We start from the raw sequence: 20,759 nt of genomic DNA, 5'->3' as shown, positions 1-20,759 counted from the left end.
ATTACAAAAACTACCAAAAAAAGTATATTTTAATAAAATATTTTTCTGTTTTGGATAAAAAATGGGAAACTAGATACTGGACGGCAATTTCAAAGGTCCCTTGGGCGGACATTTGAGAGTTAGGTGCTCAGATGGTACTACAGTGATGAGATTTGTATAAATGCTTAGAAAGTGTGGTAAAATCCAAAACAATAAAGAAACATTTTGCTTTCTTTCTCTTGAAGAGATGTGATCGCGGAGCTACAAAACAGAAAATCTAATAATAATGGGGATTTCAACTATCTCCATATGGATTAGGAACATGTCACCTCAGGATGGGATACAGATATAATTTCTGGACACCATTAATGATTGGTTTTTGGAGCATCTAGTCCAGGAACCCAGAAAGGGAGATTCATTGTTTAATTTAGTCCTAAGTGGCACACAGGGTCTGGTCCAAGAGGTGAAGACAGGTGAACTGTATGGTAATAGCACTAATAATGTAATTAAATTTAACATCCTAGTAGGGGAAAAGTACCAAAGAAACCCACTAAATCATCATTTAACTTCAAAAAGGGGAAACTACAAAAAATGAGGAGGCTAGTTAAATGTAAATTAAAAGGAACAGTCTCAAGAGTGAAATGCCTTCAAACTGCATGGAAACTTTTAAAAAACATATAATCATAGAATCTCAAGGTTGGAAGGGGCCTCAGGAGGTCATCTAGTCCAACCTCCTGCTCAAAGCAGGACCAATCCCTAGACAGATTTTTACCCCAGTTCCCTAAATGGCCCCCTCAAGGATTGAACTCACAACCCTGGGTTTAGCAGGCCAATGCTCAAACCACTGAGATATAATAGAGGCTCAAACTATCTGTATACCCCCAAATAATAATAATAAAAAAAACTAGGAAGAGGACCAAAACAATGCCACCAGGATTAAACAGCAGAGTAAATGGATATGGTTAGAGTCAAAAAGAGAAGTTTTAAAAAATGGAAGTCAAATCCTGCTAAGGAAAATAGAAAGGAACAAACTCTGGCAACTCAAGTATAAAAGTTTAATTAGGCCAAAAAAGAATTTGAAGAACTAGCAAAAGAGACAAAAGAGCCACTGGACGACTGAGGTGCTAAAGGAGCACTCAAGGACAACAAGGCCGTTGCGGAGAAGCTAAATGAATTCTTTGCATTCGTCTTCACTCACCACAGAGGATGTGAGGGAGAATCCCACACCTGAAGCAATGCTTTTTAGGTGACAAATCTGAGGAACTGTCCCATATTGAGATCCTGGCAATTACGGGCCAGTAAGCCTAACTTCAGTAGCAGGCAAACTGACTGAAACAATAATAAAGAACAGAATTATCAGGCCTGGAGGAAAGAGAAAAGGAGGAGGCCTGGCTCTGTTTGGGGCTGACTGGTGAAGAGGCAAGAGCTGGCTGCCTCCCTACCTCAGGGAAAGGATCACCAGTCTGCAAGTGAAGGCAGCCACTACGAAACAAGCACTGTCTCCTTGGCCAAAGGATCCTGTGGAAGAGGCTTAGGAACACCCAGCCTACAAAATAACCAGTACCTTGTGGGAGCCTGATTCTACCAAACTTATGGCTGCCCTGCCTGAAGGAACTAGGGCTGCGACAGGATGCTGTCCAAGGTCCATGAGAGGCCACTAATAGAGACAAGACACCACAGGAACTTGGACTATAGGGGTCACACCCAAAACCGAAGGGAAAGCAGTAGGAAGTAGCCTAGGGCAATGGATGTAGAATCCTTGCTGGGAAATCCCCTTCTCAGGGGTTGACGTACACAGGGCCCTGAACTGGGATCCTGTGGACTGGGAGGGCCTGGGTCTCCCTACCCCTCCCTCCCTGTTTTAAAGACTGAAGCACCTCAACCAAGCAGGGGCCAGAAGTCAAACACTCCAGTTACTAGACTGCCTGGCCCTCCAAGGCCCTGTTACAGTAGTGTACATGGACTTTTAGAAAGCCTTTGACAATTGTGGTGCTGGAACACTTTTTATAATGGGGGTACTGAAAGCCAGCGAAACTGTAAAGCAGTGCTTCCCAAACTTTTTACTTCACACCCCCCCTCATTAAACTGGGTGACTGGGCAACAAAATGGCAGATGAAATTCAATGTTGATAAATGCAAAGTAATTCACACTGGAAAACAAAATCCCAACTGTACATACAAATTATCTGTAACCACTCAAGAAAGAGATCTTGGAATCATTATAGATAGTTCACTGAAAACATCTGCTTAATGCTCAGCAATGGTAAAAAAAAAAAAAAAAAGACAGAAAGTTAGGAGTCATTAGGAAAGGCATAGAAAAGAAGACAGAAAATATCATAATGCTACGTAATAATTCGTGGTATGACCACAATTTTAATACTGCATGGTAGCTCCATCTCAAAAAAGATCTATTAGAATTGGAAAAGGTAAAAGTAAGGCCAACAAAACTGATTAAGGGTATGGAACAGCTTCCATATGAGGAAGGACTAAAAAGACTGGGACCATTCATCTTAGAAAAGAGATGACTAAGAGGAGATATGACAGATCTATACAATTATGAATGTTGTCTGTGATGGAGTGTCCACCCTTCACAGGCCTGGATATAGTTAAGGTGGCCACATGGGCTAATTAATAGCCTGGGCTGCACATGGAAGAGGAGCAAGGGATCAGAGCAGAGCTGGCCAACCTATGGCTCCAGAGCCACATGTGGTTCTTCAGAAGTTAATATGCAGCTCCTTGTATAGGCACTGACTCCAGGCTGGAGCTACAGGTGCCAACTTTCCAGCGTGCCTGGAGGGTGCTCACTGCTCAACCCTTTGCTCTGCCACAGGCCTTGCCCCTACTCCACCCCTTCCCACCCCCTCCCCTCAGCCTGCCAGTGTGTTTGGGACTATAGAGTGTAATCTACAGTTACTCCCTGGGAGGAGAGAGTTTGAGCTGGCAAACCCAGAGAACAGGTGGAGCCAGAAAGGTAAGAAAGTCTCAGGGGAAAAGCTACAAGGTAGAGGACACAGCAGACCTTAACTGCTGACCAGAGGGTTCCTGACCCACCAGTGGATAGCAGAGTGCCTGGGACAGTTTGCCCTGAAAGACTTTGATACCCTGGAAAAGGAAGACCATAGTGACTTTGCTGGAGGACCAACTCATAAAGAGGAAGCTGCAGCTCCTAGAGGGAGAGGGGCCTCAGAGTGAGAGAGGATGATGGCTGGAGAGATGGCCAGAGGAGGTCACAGCACTTGGCAGGAGCTAATCCGCAGAATGGCCAGAAGGAGGCGCCCCTAGTGGTAAGAGGACTCATCTCAATGTGTGGAAAGTGAATAAGGAAGTGTTATTTACCCCTTCACATAACACAAGAACCAGATGTCACCAAATGAAATTAATATTCAGCAAGTTTAAAACAAACCTAAGGTACTACTTCTTCACACAACATACAGTCAACCTGTGGAACCTGTTGCCAGAGGATGTTGTGAAGGCCAAAATTATAACTGGGAACCAAAAGGAATTAGATAAATTCATGGAGGATAGGTCCATCAATGGCTACTTGCCAAGATGGGCAGGGATACAACTCCACGATGCAAGTGTCATTAAATGTCTGACTGCCAGAAGCTGGACCTGGACAACAGGGGATGGATCAGTTGATAAATTGCCCTGTTCTATTCATTCCCTCTGAAGCATCTGGTGCTGGTCACTGTTGGAAGACAGGATACTGGGTTAGATGGACCATTGGTCTCACCCAGTATGGCTATTTTTATGTTCTTAACAAGACCTGTATAAATTTGCAGAGAAGCTAAGTAGTCCAGGGACAACACTATGTTAGTTGCTGGGCATGATTCAGATAAAGTGCAAAATTGAGTCCAGAGATTTAACAGCAGAGATTTAACAAAGTGAGGGATGAGTTGTTAAATTACAGAGAGCACAACCCAAGAGTTGTGATAGAAATAGGAGGAGGGGAAAACTCAGTACTACTAGCCTCAATTAATCTGAAGAAATTGTTGCTGAGTTCAGATAGATCATGAGAAGTGCCAGGAATGCTGGGAATCGCAATGTTATCTATTGTGTAGAAGAGAAGCAGTCAGGGTATTTTCTTGTTTATTGATAATAGTATTAAGTAAGATGCTCTGAAAGACAAGATGACTTGTTTACAGCATTCCATACAGGAGTGGCTGAATGTTCTGTGGTATTTCTGCCTACCTCTGTCTATAATTCCCTTTGCATTAGCTAATCATGAGAAATTTTAATTTTCTTTGTTTCCCTGACTTTCATTTCATTGCTAATATAACAGACCACAAAAATTCCCACAGCTATTTCCAAATATCACTTTATACTTCAATTTTAAGATCAGTCACCGGCAGTGCAATAGTTAAGATTACTGACTACTAAAATTACTCTAATTAATCATTAACTCATTAATAATGTGGAAAAAAAAAGATTTGAAACTCAGACCTGAATAGACTGTTCAGAAATATTTCCACTTCCTGATGAAATTCCACTGAATGCATCAATTAGGCCATTGGAGTCAACTGTATCTGTGGCATAAAACTTTAAGCCTCCTGAAATGCGATTGTTAAAATAATCAGAATAGTCATTTACTGTAAAATAGTAGGTTTTTGTTATGTGTCTTATGCTAATTTAGCTGTTGCTATAGAGCACAATGTTAATCTGATAAATTAAATTTTGTTCCTTTATTATCCTTTGTTCATGGGGTAGTGCAGGGAGGAACCCTTGGGGAATCAATTAATACAAACACCCAGAGAGTTCCTGCAGAAAGCAAGTCTGACCTGGGAAATGATCCCAGCTGTTCACATTTTAACTCCACTTAGCTTGGTCTGACTAAGAATTGTCACCTGTAGCACTTCATCAAGTACAGCGTTCACTCATTGGCTGTTCTTGGTAAGTCTGGACTTTGAGCCATGCACTATCCTTAAAGTGCAATTCTGTTCTGAAAAACACCTCTGTAAAACTAACATTGTGACATTCTGTGATTATTGCTTCTCAATGAGTCAGATCAAATCTGCTTAGTTTACAGATATGAAGTTTGGGTCTCTTTCTCATATGGGCTGAGCACCCAGAACCCCAATGGGAACTTCTGCTGCTCAGTGTCTTTGGAAATCAAGTAAGGACAGGTAAGGATAAACAATTGGTCCCAACATTGTTATGTTTATTCAGGTGAAAACAAGCATTCTGTAAATACGACTGGAATTAAGTGACTAAGTATACTTTCTTTTCACATTACAAGCTGCAAACAACTCTAGTTCTACATTTTATGCTTCAAGAATGCAAGTCAAAAGCCAGGTTAGTTTAGAACGTTACTCACCTGTCATATCTGAAAATTGTTCTAGTTCTGAAGCAGCACTTGGCCCCAAGGCAATGGTGTGAATGATTGATCCACTGTTTTTCACCTCTGTAAGGCACCTGCTCATGCTCCCATCCTCTCCATCTGTCAGCAGTACAATTTCAGAACCATAGAGACTAGTGTATTTTTGTTTAATCACCTGAATTGAAAAGAGAATATCAGGTGTTAGCAATAGGATTTCATTGTAAATGTTAGCTGCCCTAGCACAGGTAGTGTCTATGTCAAGGGAAATTGTTATAAGTGTAAGACAAAATCCTTTCCTTACAAGTGTGAATTGTGCTGCAAGTGGAGACTGTGTTATGTGGCAATGGCTGAATTGAAGGTGTCTGAATTATCCTGCCTGTACAGAGCAGGATGGTTCAGGGGAGAGGTGTCTAAGGGTACCATATTCCTTACATCTCTTCCAAGAAGCTGTAATCTGTGCCCCCACTCCAGGTCCTGCTGCCAATAACAGAAAATGCACAGGGCATCTTCCAGAAGCCTGAATATGTCCCTCAAGGCTATGGAAAGCTACCTTGAACACAGTTCTGTTCTGGGCAGTGGCTTGAGAAATCACAGCCTACCATGATGCCATTTTTATGTAACCATGTTTCAGAATGAAACCATGATTAAAGCATAGAATGCTAGAAGATTAAGGTTGAAAGAGATCTCATGAAGTCATCTAGTCCAACACTCTGCTCAAAGCAGGACCAACCCCAACTAAATCATTCCAGCCAGGGCTTTGTCAAGCCAGACTTTAAAAACCATTAAGGATGGAGATTCTACCACCTACCTAGGTAACTCATTCCAGTGTTTACCACTCTCCTAGTGAAATAGTTTTTCCTAATATCCAACCTAGAACTCCTCCACTGCAAGTTGAGACCACTTCTCCTTGCTCTGTCATCTGCCACCACTGAGAACAGCCTAGCTCCATCCTCTTTGGAACCCCCCTTCAGGTAGCTGAAGGCTGCTATCAAATACCACCTTACTCTTCTCTTCTGCAGATTCAGTAAGCCCAGTTCCCTCAGCCTCTCCTTGTAAGTCATGTGTCCCAGCCCCCTAATAATTTTCATTGCCCTCTGCTGGACTTGCTCCAATTTGTCCATATCTTTTCTGTATTAGGGGGCCCAAAACTAGACGCAATACTCCAAATGTGGCCTCACCAGTGCTGAATAGAGAGGAATAATCATTTCCCTCGATCTGTTGGTAATGTTCCTACTAATGCAGCCCAATATGCCGTTAGCCTTCTTGGCAACAAAAGCACACTGTTGACTCACATCCAGCTTCTCATCCACTGTAATCCCCAGGTCCTTTTCTGCAGAACTACCGCTTAGCCAGTCGATCCCCAGTCTGTAGCAGTGCATGAGATTCTTCCACCCTAAGTGAAGGATTCTGCACTTGTCCTTGTTGAACCTCATCAGATTTCTTTTGGCCCAATCCACCAATTTGCCTAGGTCATTCTGGACCCTATTCCTACCCTCCAGTGTATCTACTTCTTCCCCCCAACTTAGTGTCATCTGCGAACTAACCAATGTTGAAATAAACAAAATTTAGAATGTCTTATAAGATTTTATATGATTTTGATCTTCTGCAAGATGCCTTGAGATTCCTGCAAAGCATTCTTATAAGATTGTCTCAATACAATCTTAATTTTTTTTGTAACATAAACATGGCAGGGCTTTGTTAATTTCTTAGGCCCTGAACCTGCTTTTGGTGAACTGAATAGATTGAGCTTCCTAAGTCTCTCACTATAAAGCACATTTTCCAAACCTTTAGTTGTTCTTGTGGCTCTTTTCTGAACCCCTACCAGTTTCCCCAACATCCTTTCTGAAGTGTGGACACCAGAACCAGTCCCCAGAGTCCAGTAACAGTCTCAGTACTTCTGAACTCAGAGGTGATATCACCTCCCTACCAGGGCTGGCTCTGGCTTTTTTGCTGCCTCAAGCAAAAAAAAAAAAAAAAAAAAAAAAAAAAAGGGAGGGGGGGCTGCCAGAACGGCAAAGCAGGGGGAAAAAAAATCCTGTGGCGCGGCCAGAGCAGAAAAGCTGGGGGAAGAAACCGGCATGGCTGGAACGGCAAAACAGGGAGAAAAAAAAACCAAAACAAAATGCGGTGAAGCCAGAGCCAGGGGACTCCCTGCGCTGCAGACATGCCCTGGTTAGGGAGGGGAGGGGGAGAGAGCGGGGGGGGATAGAGAGAAGGGGAGTGACCCGGACTTCAGCAGGGCGCTCACCATGCGACCCCTCCCACCGCGCTGCCTGCCGGGAGGGAGGGCTCTGCGCCTCTCCAGTTGGCGGGGAGGGAAGGACGCGGGCTGCCCTGCTGAGTTTGCTGCAGGGCGCTCCGCTCCTCCACGCTGCCGCCCCCTACAGGGCGGCTGGATGGGCAAACCAAAAAAAAAAAAAAATGCGGCTGTGCCACCCTAGGATTGGGCGGAATGCCACCCCGTAGAATCTGCTGCTCCAAGCACGAGCTTCCTCATGTTCAGTTGGATATCCACCATGATCCCTAATTCCATTTCATAGACACTGCATTCCAGGACACTTTCACCCTAATGTTTTCCTTCACCTCAAATCCTTTGCGTACTCCTTCGCAGATGTTAGTTCCTCCACTAGCTGTTTTAGGCAGGTATGCGATAAGATCCTGGCGTACATTCTCAGTGACTATTTGTTGTAGATTAATTTTAATTTGTGCTGTAGACTGGAATGTGACAATTCCAACCCAGGAACCTGTTTCGATAATCTGTAGCAGGAATATCTCTGCAGCTTGGTAGAGACGATTAATGCGGTTATACTGTAGGTGAAGAAAGGGACGTACTTAGAACTATCAAAGCTTTTCAAGAGAGAGAGCAAAATGCAAGAATTCAGCAATTACTAATGTTCAGTTTGTACAGATACATTGAAATGTACCTGCCATGGAGTAGATGAGAGATTTGGAGGGAAAATATAGGTGGTTTTCCAATTTTCCAATATCTGAGTACTCCAGCTACCCTACATATCACCCCTGCATATTATTTCCAAACCAGTGGTGATGTGTGCCATGTTCGGCTATCATGGAAGAGTATCTGCACACTGAAACCTCCAGGAGATACATAACAGTGTCAGCTAATAATGTGATCTCATGCTCACAAATAAGATTGTGTCACATAATTTATTTAGGTATTTATTAGGCAGCCTCAGAGAACAGTACTCAACCTACCTATGCTTTAGAATAGCCCTTCTATTTCACAAGCACCTGGCACTTTGAAAATGTGTTAAGTTTAGTGAAAGAATTTATTTTAAAAGTAAATATTTGAACAGATTGCTGAAAATCAGCTGAGAAAGTTTAACCTTGGAAGGTTTTCTCTCTATATAAAACTAGCTGTTATTATTCTTGATCTTTCCTATATTAAGGTTAGGGGATGGGCCGATTTTTATCTTTTTATCTCTGGAAATCTAGGTGCAGACCTTAGTTAACTAGTTTGCCTCTCAATAGCTTTGGGGTGAATTTGATGCTAATGACAGTAAAATATTCATAGAACTAGTTTACATAAGCTTTTCGAGACTTCTCATTTACTGTACCTCCACAGCTGCTATTCCAATCTGAAATCTCTCCAGAGGAAGGAATGCCAGCTGTGTCAAAAATTTTGGTTGTTTGATGAGGACAGATAATCATTAGAGAACAGCACACTCATTTCACTTGTGATCCAGAATTTCAAGTATTATCTCTAGATTGGTGCATTTACATCTTGGGCCTCTCAGTCACCAGTTGGGTGGTTTCATAGTATGTTGCCAAGTATCAGAGGGGTAGCCGTGTTAGTCTGTATCCACAAAAACAACGAGGAGTCCAGTGGCATCTTAAAGGCTAACAGATTTATTTGGGCATAAGCTTTTGTGGGTAAAAACCCCCACTTCTGCAGATGCACAGAGTGAAAATTACAGATGCAGGCATAAATATACTGACACATGAAGAGAAGGGAGTTACCTTACAAGTGGAGAACCAGTGTTGACAAGGCCAAGTCAGCCAGGGTGGATGTGGTCCTCTCCCAATAACTGAAAAGTTGCAATCCTTCAATTTTAAAAGTAGCCATTCTTAAAAAAAACCTTCAAAAACAGACTTCAAAGCAAAACTGCAGAGCTACAATTCATTAGCAAATTTAGCACCATTAATTTGGGCTTGAATAGGAACGGGGAGTGGCTGACTGACTACAAAAGCAATTTTCCCCTCTCTTGGTATTGACACCTCTTCATCGATTAATGGGAGTGGACCACATCCATCATGATTGAATTGGCTTTGTCAACAATGGTTCTCCACTTATAAAGGTAATTTCTCCCTCCCCACTTCTCTTCATGTGTCAGTATATTTATGCCTGCATCTGTAATTTTCACTCTGTGCATCTGAAGAAGTGGGTTTTTTTTACCCATGAAAGCTTATGCCCAAATAAATTTGTTAGTCTTCAAGCTGCCACCAGACTCCTCATTGCTTTCATAGCATGTGTCATGCATGACAGACATTTATCACATCATAACATCACTAGATAATTTGAGGAAACTGTCAATCTTTTCTAAACATCAGTCGCAGGAATGGAATTGTACTGGTGTGGCATGTTAGGAAGAAGGAGCATTGGCAGAGCAACATAGGGGAAGCTTACACAGAGTATAGCTGCACTATACGTTTTCAGCTAGTGTTTAGTGCTGTACTTTCAAGAGCACTGAATTCCATGCTGCTCAACTGTAGCTCATCACAAGATGCACCACTTACGTGAGATCCATATCTTTCTTTGTCATAAATTAAATAAAGTCATTATTTGATATTGACAAATACTGAACCACAAAACTTAAATCATATAAAACATTATCTAGTACTCTGTTGGCCAAAGAAATAGCCATATGGCCATTTTAAGCACCCTCCTGTACATTTTGGTTGAATTCATTACTGTGGATCTTCATCAAATATATTAAGAGACCTTTTCAACCTGCTTTAGCCTCATAAATTATGTTTCTGAGAGAGAAGATAAATCCCATGCACCATCCTTGGCAAATTTTTCTAATAGACTTTATCAAAACATCATCATTTGACTCCTCAGTGCAGTTGTGTTGATGGTTGAACTGAAGACCCAAAATGTTTTTTAAAATAAAGCTATATTAATACACATATACTTCATAATAATATATGTGGAATACATGCCAATATAGTACTGTTTTAACCTGCATGAGTTGGGATACTAATGTTATTCCTTGTTGGTAAAATTTTGAGTTACTAGGCAGGTCATTCCAAAGAAGCATTCATAAAATCTTTCTACCACACGAATATATATTCATTATGACAGAAAAAAGTATTTTTGAATGTTTTAGAGAGGTTTCAATTATTTGATGTTGGGGCTATTTTTTACCCCTGCACCCGTAAAGCCAGGTACCTTGTTATCATTATTCAATCTATACAGGGCTCATAAAGACTTATAAAAATTACATACTTTTTTCCCAGGCATAAATATACTACAATTTTAAAGCAAGATCTCTGGGGCCTCCCTAGGGCATAAAAGGGTGTCATGCTCCTCACCGGGATGCTGAAGACCTTCTCTTCCCATTTATATACTGGTGGGAAGATCCTATTTCTAGCCCTGAAGGTCTGTGAGATAATACACTTCAAAGTTGTAATATTTTTGAGAACAGATGTTGTCACTGGCTCAGGGTTGAATGTTTGAAACAAATAAATAAGCGACGAAGAAATATATTGAGGAAAGAATACAACAGAGGTTCATATAAAAAAAGCTCTTGGAAGCTGAGCAGTGGTTTGGACTGTAAGAATAAAAGCTGGGGAGATGGATTTATGGGCAGGACAAATAAACTACAGAGATGTGACAAATTTATCACATGATTCTCACTTCTACATGTTATGACATTTATACATATGAACACACAGCTTATTCAGGGAGATTATATTGGATTTACTGTAAGAATGATAAATTTGAGGCCTGAAACAGATTGAGTCTCTTTAAGGACTCATGTCACCTACAGGGACCTCTGCAAGATAAGAATTATGCTAAATAGCACAAATTTTAATTAAAAAAAGTCTCACTCTGCTTAATCTAGCATCACTTTATGACAACCCAAATTCTTGACTCTTTAGGATGAATGATTATGAGGGGAAGTATTTCATTTTTATTTTGCTATACACAGTGACTTTCATATTTATTTTGAAAATAATTTGTGAGTCACATAGCACAAAACGTGCATGTATGATATATTTTCTGTTTTGGGCAAGGGTGAAAGCAAACAGGTATGGGATGGGACGGCATACTGGTAAAAAGTGGCTGCCAGTACTGGCCCATACCCAGCTGACTTCAAAGCGCTGCCCCAGCAGCAGCGCTTTAACATCGCTGCCCCTCTTGCATCTCCCATCGGCGGCCCTGCTGGGTTCCTACCAGCAAGGCCGCCAACAAGGGGGGCAAAAGGAGCAGCTGCCCTGGGGCCAGCAATTTAAAAAGGCCCAGGCCTCTGGCCGCCTCTGCCTGAGCCCTTTAAACCGCTGCTGGAGCCCTGGGCGGAGCGGGCCAGGCAGCGCAAATGGGCTGTCTGGGGCACGCCCCCACCAGTCCCTCCCCTTCTGCCCAAGGCACCAGCCCCCATATCGGTAAGTCCTGTGTTTTACTTTCACCCCCGGTTCTGGGGAACTACAGTAGTTCTGACATTCTGGAGCTGAAGCTAAAAAAAGAGCAATAGTTATATTTTGTAAGGAAAGAGAGACTAAGTCTGGCATATCATTTTTAGCAATTTGATGTGTTTCCTTTTATCAATCCCTAAATATCTATAACTGGAAAAATAATGACATCAATTTTTCTAAAATAATAAACATGATTACTGAAATGTCGACTGAAGAAAATATTGTGATATATACACACCTCATTGTTTTATAACTGCCTGTTTCTAAGTATTTCTGTTAAAAAGAGAGAGAGAGAGAGAGAGAGAAACATATATGTTAGTACTTACCCCAGCCATGCTCCCAGAAACATCAAGTACTAGACAGACTACTCTGTCTTTGGTCTGCAGCAACGAGAAGGAGGTCTCAAATGGAGGACTTGTGCTATTTATTGGAGAGGTGTTACTGAAGTCAGAAGAGTTCATAATTACTTCCCAGGTGCTTTTGTAGTTGCATATTTTGTTCTGCATATTTGTAGCCTTTTCATTATGAGTACTTTGATCACAGAACTCAACCACCTAAAAAAGCCAATTGGAAGAGAAGAATGATTACTGAAAAGCAAGTGAACACATGTGGTAGCAAATCACAGTCTACTATTGTTCTATTGCTCACAATAACCACAAATACAGAAATTCTTTGCCTGCTCTAAAGGCTACAGACCATATAATCTGTCTATGTCCTGTGCCCTGGAGGAAGTCAAAGAAGCATGTTCCTAAAGAATCTGTCTCAGGGTTTACACTGAGCACAGCACTGCAGCTCAAGTGGCCATACCCACATTAGCTTTAGTCCAGCTAATGTAGCTACAGATAGCACTGAAGATTTGGCAGCCTAGGCTTCAGCGTGTCTGTACAAGCTCACCCAGAACCCTGAATATATACTCACATTGCCAGCCTGCACGGTGTCCATTCCATCATGCCTTTGCTGCTATTTTTAGCCACACTATCTAGATTTTAAATTAGCCCAGAGATGCCTACCTGAGCTTCCATCATACTTCTGATTCAGCTGTAGACATGCAATGTGTCTACTTACCCAGTGTTGTGAGGCTGTCCAAGCAGTGCAGACATCATCAATAAAGTTCATAGATATGTAGTTACTATGGTGTCCCAGTACTTTGATACATAAGGAACCCAACTCACCTGGGACACAACATACTCTACCAGTGGAAGATCATGCAGAAATGGAAAAATTTGCAAACAGAAACTCTCTGCTCTTCCTGACTGTCAGGAATACCTTTAAAGAGGATGAACAGCTTGCTGCCCTCTTATTAGTCCCAGTAGAGCAGAATTTATCTCACAGAATATTTTCGAAGCTCCAGAAGTAAGGTGCTGAGCATCTCTAGCAAGTTGCTGAGCATATTCAATTTCCATTTATTTTAGTGGAGTTGAAAATGCTTAGCACTTCGTAGGAGCCCTGTCACAAAAGGATAAGCCCCATCAATGTTGTAACAGAAAATGCCTCCTGTCTGGGTAACTTTATTTTTACCTGATTCAAAAGAGAGCAAAATTAGCCACAATCTTAGGGTATTTCCATATACCTATGATGGGACAGATACACCCCACACTGGCAATGAAAGGGTTAATGAGAGCCTGTGGACCCAATTGGCCCCACCACACTATATGAACAGCAAACAACAGGCATAGAGAGGGAAGCTAAAAAAAAACTTAGGTAAACTCAGGGCTCCCCAGGAAGGAAAGCAGAGGGGAAGGTTTTTTGGGCAGAGTGATGGGTGGAAAGAGGTTTGGAACTGTGAGTAAAGAAAAATACCCCGTTTGATTCCTGCTGTCTTCACAGTAACAGGACTTTATGTATATTATTTGTAAATAAACAGGATTGCATCAAAGAAATACTTCATTCCATATCAGTTTCTTCTAATGGAAACAACCTAAAACACCCCAAATATTGGCTATCCAACTGGGCAAAAAGCAGTAACAATACTTACAGAAGGGAGGCTTTGCATGTACATTATAGATGCTGGGGCATTTTGTGTTTTATCTGGTACAAATTTACATCCAGCTTCATACAGCTTTGTCTGTTCATCATATTTGCATTCACTTGTCGTGCTCTGGACTATGTATTTACCAGTGACATTAGCTGAACACCTAAAGGGGAGGAAAGATAGTAAGATGCTTAGCTAATAAGCCACATATAATCAACAAATAATAATCTGTTATTTATTATTTGAATCATGAAAGGCCCAGAGTCTCCAGTCAGCACTGGGATTGTATTGTACTAGCCATTGCACAAACACAAAAATAGACACTATCTCTGCCCCCCAAAAGTTTACAATCCAATTTACAAATGGTCAGAATAATAAAATACTGGTAGACTTTTTTTCCAGAGACATCCTCAAGTAATTATGTATAGCTTGTGAATCAAACACCCTCTATGTGATAAGAAACAATACAAGTGCCTCCACTCTTCCATCAATATACCTCAATCCAGACTTGAAGAACACGCTCCAGAGGTGAACTGGTATTACATTCTCCATGGCTATTCAATCACTGTATCTGTGACAGAGATCTAGGAGCCTAGAGCTGACCCAAAACTCAAGTTACTAGCCATTTCCCCCTGGGAGTGGACTTAACTGAGGGCAAGTCTACACTACAGCATTACATGGACACAGATGCACACTGTAGCATGTCTGATCAATACACGTTATGTGGAGGGCGCGCACTCTCCCATTGGCATAATTACTCCCTCTCAGTGCGAAGTGGAAGGTATGTGAACAAGAGAGCATCGCCTGTCAACATAGCACTGGTATGAAGACCATGAACTTGTGTTGCTTGTGGGATGGGGGCTTTCTTGACTCAGGCTGTAGTGTAGACCTGCCCTGAGAGATGGGTGTTTAATGCTCTAATTAGACATGGGGCTGATGTGCTAATGAGAGCAATCAACCCATCAGCTGGGAGCAGTTAAGAGGCAGGAAGGAAGTGCACAAGGGAGGATGCCAGGAGATACAGGGGCTCACGATGATGAGATCTTTCCCTCTGCCACCTCAGAGAGTGGACTATGGGGAACTCTTGTATGTTGTTGCCTAAGGCTGCACTGATGAACTGGTGGAGGGGACCTAATAAATAACACATTGATGCTTATAAACCTGGAAAGTGTCCAGCCAGTTTGTGGTGGTTGAAGGGGGGAGCAGGGAGCCCTGTCACAGTCTCCTTCAGTGGTGACTGCCACTTAGAATGACAGTTGCAGTACAGGAGTTTGATGATGGTGATACTTGTCCATTAGGAATTGGACAGAAAATACCAATTCATTTCACAGTGGTCAACAAGTGACTGGCAGATAGTAATGAGTTTTAGGCAAGACTAAACTGGTTCCAATTCACACCAGTGCCTGAGAAGCAAAAAGTTCTCTCTCTCATATCCAACCCTCTGAGATATCCAGTCTCACTCTGTTTTTTGTTTCTCATTGACAGAGTTGTACACTTAAATCCCACCCTCCATTAGATATGCAGACTCTAGAGAACATTATCATAAGATAGTAACTGCTTTATAGCAGGTCAATAATGGGGTATGTACCTTGACTATGTCCCTTTTTAATATTTAAAAAAACTAAACATGAACTAGTAGGAATGGTTTGGAACTTCCCAGAGGATCACTCCCCAGAGGAACTTAAGAAAACATTCTTATTTACTACATGCTAACTGCTATTTCATAAAGGATCGATAAATCAAAATGTAGAGAATGGTAACACAAATCTGCAATTGCACCTAAATTAAAAGCTCATTGAGTATTAAAAATATGATGGATTATAAACTGATAGTGACTGCAATTCATTGAGACTGATCTCCGGGCAGCAATATCATTAGTTAAACATTATCCTGTAGCTTCTTTTTTAATCCTATGAACAACAACTTGCCAAGACTCTTCGCTCAAAGTACAGACTGAACACAGACAAGTATGTGCCAAATGTCACTGAACTATTTAAAATGACATGAGCTGAAGACAAAATATAGAAACACCGGTACCTTGTTGCTTCAACACTTGCATTTCCAGAATTTATAGACACATAGAAAGGTGCATCATTATTGTATTCATCAAATACCCCCCAACGAAGATGGGCCCATTCATGGACAAAAACTTTGGCTGCGGAAGAGAAGGAGCATGTGTGAATTCTAAATGCAACACTTTAAAATTTACTTTATATTTCAGTAGGTCATTTAAACAAATTTAGGGCACAATCCTGCAATGAGCTCTGCTTGGATGGACTCCTGCACCCACACAGGACTCATTACAGGATCCGGGCCTTAAACCCAAACAGATCACTGTGTTCACATTAACCCTTCCAGAGTATTAACAGACCTAGGTAAAGATCTGACACCTCTGTTTGCAGACAGTAGTGTCTGTCTATTCCTGGTATAAGCAAGGTGTCTAATGTTACCCACGTCCAGGGCCGGCTTTAGGAAGTGCGGGGCCCAATTCAAATAGTTTTAATAGGGCCCCAGGCAGGGGAGACAAAAAAAAAAAAAAAGTAAAAAAAACACATGGGGCTTGTACTCACTGGGTGATGCTCCAAGTCTTCGGCAGCACTTTGGAAGCGGGTTCTTCACTTGCTCCAGATCTTCGGTGGCACTGAAGGACCAGAACAAGCGAACGACTCACCACCGAAGTGCTGCCGAAGACCCAGAGCGCCGCCAGGTGAGTAAAAATTAAAAAGGCGCCTCTAGCCAGAGAAGGGATTCTCACTGGGCGCGAGGCCCGATTCGGGGGAATTGGTGGAATTGGCCTAAAGCCGACCCTGCCACGTCTATTAAAATAATAATTCTTGACTCTTATATAACACAAGGGAAAAGGTGTACTGTATATTAGAAAACCTAGAGAAGTTAGTTTAACTTCAACTCTGAGTAAAACTAAGAATTACTTAGATAGTTGAAGGCAGATAAAGTGTGAAAGGTTAGACAACCAGAATACTTTTCCAGAAACCAAAATATCACATCAAGACAATCTAACCCCTTTCTTGGTAAAGCCATTGACATGAAGAATGTACATAATGTTGTCTAACTAAAACTTTCAACTAAAGATGGGCCAAGGAAGCAGCGCTCAAATCAGATTAAGTTTAAGCCAGAATTCAAGGTTTGAGTTCAATGCTTCACCAGGCTAGAATTTGGGTTTGCATTTGACTTTACTGGATTCCAATGAATTGTTTTAAGGAGATTTTTGTCCCAAAATGCCAGAAGTCTGATGAGATAGACTGTTCTTGCGAGACCACAAACCTATAAATTTTGATCTAATCTAATGCAGGTTCACCTTGGATTTGAAACCAAATAATCTTGCACCTTTACCAGGGTTCAGCTTTGAGGGACTGGTTTTGACTTAGCTCTATTTTAAAAGAAACACATAAATGATTGATTCTAACTTGTGTATGGAACAGAGATAAATAAATTGGACAGTATATTGGTTAAATGGGCGTAGGAGAAAGTCATTGTTAATGACAACAGGTTACACTGCACAAAACTGAGGGGTTTCTATTGGAGCTTTTTTATTTGCTTATTAATGGACTCACATGGGCAATGTGAAATCAAAATGGGAATACTGTTAATTCCTTGTGAATGTACACTTACAAGAAGGGTAGTTGGGAAAATATGACTTCAGAAGTTCCAATAAAAACCTTCAAGTCCTCAGAGTAGGATCCGCTCATGAGAGTTTGGTCTATTCTAGAATCCTCTGGGACTGGTTTTACCTTCTTGTTCCCCAGGTTACACCCACTGCAACTCTCAGATTAGCTAACTGGACTGTAGTGTTAGGACATATGGTATTTCCAAGTCACGGCAATAATTTAAGAGGAAAAACAACCCTCATTTACTGTAAAAATATGAGCCAAAATTTTCAAAAGAGACTGGTCCTTTTAGGTGCCCCATTTCTGAGTGTCCAACTTAAGACTCCTTAAGGGAGCCTGATGTTCAACACTGTGTGAAAAACCAGGTCCTTTTAAAGCGTCGCAGGTTGGGCAACCAAAAACTGAGATATCCCAAATTACTAGTCACTTTGGAACGTCTTGCCCATTGCATTTTTATAACAACAAAAGCAGAAAATTAAGGTCCAGCAGAGGGTGCTACCTCGTGATCCATAGATGTTATACAAATTGTCATTTAACAGGAAGTCTGGAGTGAAATGAATGTATCGTCCCTTTTCCCCACATCCTCCATATTGCAACGTGTAGGGATCATCTCCGTATTTCAAGAAAGGATTAGCCACGATAACGTCTGCCTAAAAATAAAATTGTCCTGTGTTTAAAGAGCATCAGGAAATGGAGGGTGGCAGATGATTTTGTTGAATGGGCTCATCTGCAGCTTTTACTCACAGAACACTCCCATTGATTGTTTCCCTGGGTAAGGATTGCAGGACTGGGCACGGGGGCAATATAAATTCTAAAGAGAGAAATTTATATTCCCTCGTTATTGGAAAAACTTAGGGCTTGTCTACGCAGTACAGGGAGGTGATTTCTGAAGTGCAACACTACATTAAAGTGCACCAGGGAATATTTAGCGCACACCAGCAGGGTCTACAAGGATCAATTACTGAGCAACACGTTAGAGTGATTTAGAAATCATACCTCCATAGTGTGCATTAACCGACCCTGTAGACAAGACCCTATGTCTTTAGCGTATGAACACAACAAATACTTTTGGTTTGTAATGAGCGCTCTAAGTCTTACCTTATCATAGGACTCTGTTTTTACACTTAAATACTCAGGTTTTGGCAGCCAGTGCAGAGGAATTATAATTTTTACAGCCTTGAAAAAAAATCTCTGTTTTGTAGCATTGAACAGGTAAGTAGAAGCCTCTTTGACCATGTACTGGTAGGGAAAGAACAGAAAAGATTTACGAATTACAAATTGAACGGTAGAAGCAATGAGTAGTTTAGCCTTGCCAGGAAACAAGAGTACATAAAGTAACACTCAATATGTGAAGACATAGAAAGAAACCAACCCTGACCAAGGGAAGGGCTGGGACAGATTATTTCCCTCATTGAGCAAGGAGAGACAAAACTGTAACTCTGAAAGATTCTGGAGTGCTCCTAGGACAGTGCAAGTATACACCATCCCTTGCTCAGGGCTTATGATAAAAACCACAATCTATCCCTGAAAATAAAACCTCCATCCAAACATGAAATTTCCTCAAAAAAGTTACACAGGCTTGAGATGCAGGATGGTTCAATCCTGGACCAGTCCTTTTCATTAATCTGTAAAGTGTACTGTAAAGGTGCTTGATGAATCAAATACAATAATAAATAATAACCTGTGGTTTCCTTTTTCTTCTCCCTGGGAGTTCTCATTTTTCTGCTCCACTTCAATTAGGTTCTACTTTCTTCATGCCTCTACAGTGGGCACTACTTTGTCACTATTTGCCTGTTCCCCTCCTCCTTGCTCCTTCCCCACCGCTCCTGAGTAGTTTGGGGGTTACTAGTTAATGGCTATGCCTGCCTCAGTTTATTCTTCCCTTTACAGCAAGTCAATGCTCAATGGCCAAATCATGTGATCATGGAGCAAAGATCTACACTGAGAACTTAAAGAATAACTAAAAACAGAAATATACGTATATATACACACACACCCATACATATACACACACCAAGGGTTTTTAAGAACACAGTGAATGCCTGCAAGGACGGGGGAAAGGAGGGATAAAAGCAAATGGCAAACATTATATGGAGGTTCAGTAATTGGCAATTAAATATCCATGTTCTGAAGATTCTCTAGTCTAAGGTACACACTGTTTGGAAAGAAGTAATTAAGAAGAAGGTGATACGTAGAATCAGCTTGACCCTGAGCCATAATATTCCTGTTAAACTTCAAGGGATGAGTACACTCATTTCATTAACAGCAGCACTTGAATAAAAATTCAAGTTAAGAACAAATTTAGTAACCATAGAATTGATCTAGCTCCCATGAAAATCAAAAGAGAAAATCTCATATTGTCATTAATGGGGGCTGGAACTGGTCTTTTAAGATTATGGCTAATCTAGAGGTAGATCTAACCCAGAAGTCTGAATATCACAGAAAGACATTACATATACCAAAGTTCTTACCTGTATGTTTCTAATGATATTGTCGTCTTCTGGTAACTCAGGGTTGATTGCAATAATAATATCCTCATAGCCACCATTTTTCAGCTGTACCATAGAACCTCTTACTACAGGTAGCAGAAATAAAAGAACCAAGCTCTTGAACACCCTCATTGTCCCTTTCCCCACAATTTTTGTTACAAAAATGGTGGCACAGCAGTGCTATTTATACAGTTGTTTATGGGCATTTTTATTTGTACATTTTGTATATTTTATGGCAAGTATATATGGATCTGCTGTATAAATAAAGTTTGTATAACTGTGCTCCATGTGATGGTGTCAGGTTATATATTAATACACTGGGGAAATTCCTGAAGACTGTAATAAGCTAAATCTTTATTTCCTTATCCATGTACAGAAGTGGTGCAAAATATAGTGAGTAGTTATCACGAGGCAGATATTACTCAGCAGTCTCAAACTTTATCATCGAGCCATCTCCATCTCCCTTTCAGCCTTCACATACATACCCCACTGGCGTTCTGTGAGTGCTCAGGGTACAGGTAACTAGCTCCTTTCTCCCATCTGAGTGTCCAGTAAAAGGCTTCAAATGCCAGGGAAGCTGGGTCTCCCAGAATGACAGGGGGAATCAGAACACCATTGATATCTATAGTGGCAGGGCTAGCTATTAAGTTTCCTGCTGCCCCAAGCGAAAAAAAATTTGGCTGTCCCAACCCCGGCTCTGGGCTCCGCCCCCCCACACCT

The 20,759-nt window shown here is 41.4% G+C and overlaps 1 protein-coding gene across 1 annotated transcript in view; it reads right to left on the bottom strand.

The window, feature by feature from the left end:
• LOC116824171 (calcium-activated chloride channel regulator 1-like) overlaps positions 1–20,171 on the bottom strand; it is a 36,628-nt gene extending 16,457 nt beyond the window's left edge. Inside the window, exons 1-9 of the mRNA XM_032779265.1 lie at positions 20,022–20,171; positions 18,649–18,789; positions 18,050–18,200; positions 15,962–16,079; positions 13,928–14,087; positions 12,279–12,506; positions 7,879–8,103; positions 5,293–5,470; positions 4,422–4,528 (exon numbers count right to left, since the gene is read on the bottom strand). Of these exons, the coding sequence (XP_032635156.1) occupies positions 4,422–4,528; positions 5,293–5,470; positions 7,879–8,103; positions 12,279–12,506; positions 13,928–14,087; positions 15,962–16,079; positions 18,050–18,200; positions 18,649–18,789; positions 20,022–20,171 (1,458 nt within the window). The remainder of the gene's footprint in view (positions 1–4,421; positions 4,529–5,292; positions 5,471–7,878; positions 8,104–12,278; positions 12,507–13,927; positions 14,088–15,961; positions 16,080–18,049; positions 18,201–18,648; positions 18,790–20,021) is intronic.
• Positions 20,172–20,759: the final 588 nt, after the last annotated feature.

Source organism: Chelonoidis abingdonii, chromosome 7 (assembly GCF_003597395.2).
Source record: "Chelonoidis abingdonii isolate Lonesome George chromosome 7, CheloAbing_2.0, whole genome shotgun sequence".
NCBI lineage: Eukaryota > Metazoa > Chordata > Testudines > Testudinidae > Chelonoidis > Chelonoidis abingdonii.
This window is presented reverse-complemented; position numbering and strand designations above follow the sequence as displayed.